This window comes from Parus major, unplaced genomic scaffold (assembly GCF_001522545.3).
Source record: "Parus major isolate Abel unplaced genomic scaffold, Parus_major1.1 Scaffold540, whole genome shotgun sequence".
Lineage (NCBI taxonomy): Eukaryota > Metazoa > Chordata > Aves > Passeriformes > Paridae > Parus > Parus major.
In genome coordinates this window covers 6,860-9,817 of record NW_015379428.1, presented here as the reverse complement: position 1 = coordinate 9,817, position 2,958 = coordinate 6,860, and the positions used below count along the sequence as shown (strand labels likewise).

At 55.2% G+C, this 2,958-nt stretch overlaps 1 protein-coding gene across 1 annotated transcript; it reads right to left on the bottom strand.

Moving 5' to 3' along the window:
• Positions 1 to 1,842: 1,842 nt before the first annotated feature.
• Positions 1,843 to 2,641, bottom strand: LOC107199264 (homeobox protein Hox-C10). Its single transcript, XM_033511735.1, has one exon. It carries the CDS (start codon positions 2,592 to 2,594, stop codon positions 1,887 to 1,889), a length of 708 nt encoding a protein of 235 aa, XP_033367626.1. The 5' UTR covers positions 2,595 to 2,641; the 3' UTR covers positions 1,843 to 1,886.
• Positions 2,642 to 2,958: the final 317 nt, after the last annotated feature.

The following is a 2,958-nucleotide window of genomic DNA, read 5'->3' as shown; positions in this document are numbered from 1 at the left end:
TAAATCCATTTTCGCAGCCTTTCCCTGAGCCGCGGGGGCACGAACTGGGGGAATTGGGAGGAATTTCGGGCAAGGCGCCCGCGGTTCACACGTCCCTGAATAAACAGCGGCGGATCCTTGAATTTGGTCATGAGGAGGAAAAATCCGGCCGGGATCTGAGCCTCGACCCCGGGGAAAACCCGAGAGAATCGCAGCAAATCCTCGGCCCCGCGTTTGGGGCAATCCCGGGAAAATTCGGGCTCGGCCCCAGAACCTCGGGGGGGTCCCCGCTCCCAAACGCTGAAATTCCGCCAGAAAAGGAGTTTTAAATTAAAAAACCACCGAAGTTGGGGCTCGACAGGAACGAAAAGCGCACCTTGGAGAGGTTTCCAGGAGCGCAAAACACCCGAATCCGCCCCAAATCGCCTCGAACCCAAATTTCACCGACAACGACCCCAAAAAAATCTCCGAAATGCGCTCAGCCCCAAATCCAACTCCCGAGCCCTTGAACCCCTTTTTATTTATTTCCATTTCCATTTTTTCCTCCCATAACGCAGATCCAGCCCAAAATAACCTTTTTTTGGGGAGGTTTTCTGCCACCAAAACCTCTCCCGGCGCTGGCGTTTTGGGGCAGATTCGCGGCGTTTTGATAACCTTGACTTTGCTTTTTTCCCCTTTGTTTTGGTTTTTTTTTTGTTGTTTTTTTTTTGGGTGGAATCGCAGCTCAACCCTCAGATTAAAACAAAAATAAATCGTCTTCCCCTCCCGATTCCCCAAACCAAAAACGGGAATGATTCCACAAAATAAAGAGGGTGGAAAAAAAGAGAATTTCTGAATTTTGCTCCCCGCCAAGGCCGGTTTTGGTGGAGAGGTTTTGTCGGGGCCAGGATTTTTTGGGGGTGTGCACGGAGCCGGAATTTTGGGATGTTTTAATCCCCACAGCGCAGGCAAAGCCAGGCTTAGATCCGAGCGGGATTTTCCCTGAGCGTTTTTGGGGTTTTTTCCCCCAGAAAATCCAATCCCGTCATTCCCGCTGGCCGAATCCGCCTCTGGATTTACCCGGTTTGGGGTTAAAAAGGGAAATAAACCCCGAATATCCCAAATTTTCAGGCTCTCCAGCGAGAATCCAACAGCTTTCCGTGCGAGCCGCGCCTCGGGAGAATCCCAAACCCAAAACATCTGCTCGGCACAACTGAAACATTTTTTTGCCTCCGCAAGCGAGACCTCGATCCGGCAGGAACAAAACAAATTAAAGTTAAATGGAAAAAAGCTTTTTCCTCTCCCGGAGCCTCTTTCCAGCCCTGGAAGGAGCCGCAATTCCCGCCCGGAGCTGCGGATTCTGCTCCGCGCTTTTGCATTTCCATGATTTCCATGATTTCCGTGATTTTAATGATTTTCATGATTTGCATGATTTGCATGATTTCCATGATTTTCATTATTTTCATTATTTTCATTTGAATACATCTCTCATTTCTTTTTTTTTTCTATTTTTTTCTTTGGTTTTGGTTTGGTTTTGACCCCGAGCCAAGGCCAGAGGAAACCAATTCCCGCCCCACGCGCGGAAACCAAGAATCCCCCTCAAAAAAAAGGGGGCGAAAATCGGGGTTCGCCCCTCGGGGAAACCACAACGAGCGCCTCCCGAGAGCCCCCCCGAGCCCGGAGCCCCCCAAATCTCCGCGATTCCAAAGCAAACTCTCCACAAACTCCGATTTTCCAGCCTTTTTCTGGCACCAAACGCGGATTTTCCTCCTCATCCTCCGCGCTCTTTCCTCCCCTCCAGCCCCGACGCGCAAAAACCACATTTTCAATCGCCACCACCGGGGTTAATTTTCCCCTCCCGGAGCGATTGTTTTAGCCCCGATTTCTGCGGGGGAAGCGGCGGAGCACGGAGCATCCCCCGGTGAAATTTAACCCCTCCAGCCCCGGAACGGAGGGACCCGGGCGGATCCTCGCCTACCTTTGGCCTCGCTGTCCGAGTTATCCGTGCTGCCGGTGTCGGTGCTTTTACCCAGCTCCTTCTCCGCCTCGCCCGCGCTCGCTTTCGTTTTTTCCCTTTTGATTTCCCCCTGCGGCGGCTGCGGCCGCTCCGCGCCGGCGTTTTCGGGGAGATTCCCCCGGAATTGCGGCGAGCCCCGCTCGGGGGGAGGCGGCGGCGGCGGCGGGGCCGCTTCCAGCTGCTCGCTGCGGGCCGGGAACGGCGCCGGGAACTCCTCGGGGCTTTTCTCCAGCGAGGGGAAGCGATAAAAGCCGGGCACGGGCAGCTCGGGCCCGCAGGGCTCGGGGAACAGCGCGGCCTCGGGCGGCTCCTTGCGCCGCTTCTCCGCCGCGAACAGGCAGCAGCCGCTCTCCTCCTTGACGGCCGGGAAGGAGCAGCTGGGCCGGGCTTGCTCCAGCCGGAACGCGCTCTTGGGCTCGGCCCACGAGTCCAGCTGGGCCAGGTAGGACGGGAAGGAGCCCAGCGAGGCCTCGTCGCGCTTCGGGAGGGCCCCGCAGCTCCGCAGGGCCCCGAAGTCTCCGGGCGGGCCGAAGAGCCCCGGGCCGGACGGGAAATTGTCGGCGCGGCCCAGGGGCTCCATCAGGAAGGCGTTGGGAGCCGCGCTGTTGGGACATGACATTTTCCTCGGGAGCGCTTGGCGGGAGGAATACTCCAGCCAGGGGCTGACATCTTTTTTTTAGCGAGGGGGGGAAGGAGGAGAGAGAGAGAGAGAGAGAGAGAGGGAGAGGGAAGGGGAGAAAAAAAAAAATTAAAAAAAAAAAAAAAATGGAGCCCCGTAATTACCCACGCATCGCTTTTCACCCCCCTCCGCCCCCGCCCTTCTTATTTTTTTTTTCAATTTTTTTTTTATTTTTCCCTTTTTTTTTTTTTTTCCTCCTTTTTTCTATTTTTTTCCCCCTCCATCCTTCACCCCCACGTGATGTTCAGGCCAATGAGGATTGAAAATGGCCTTGATGATTCAGACGGCGGAGACGTCACGGGGG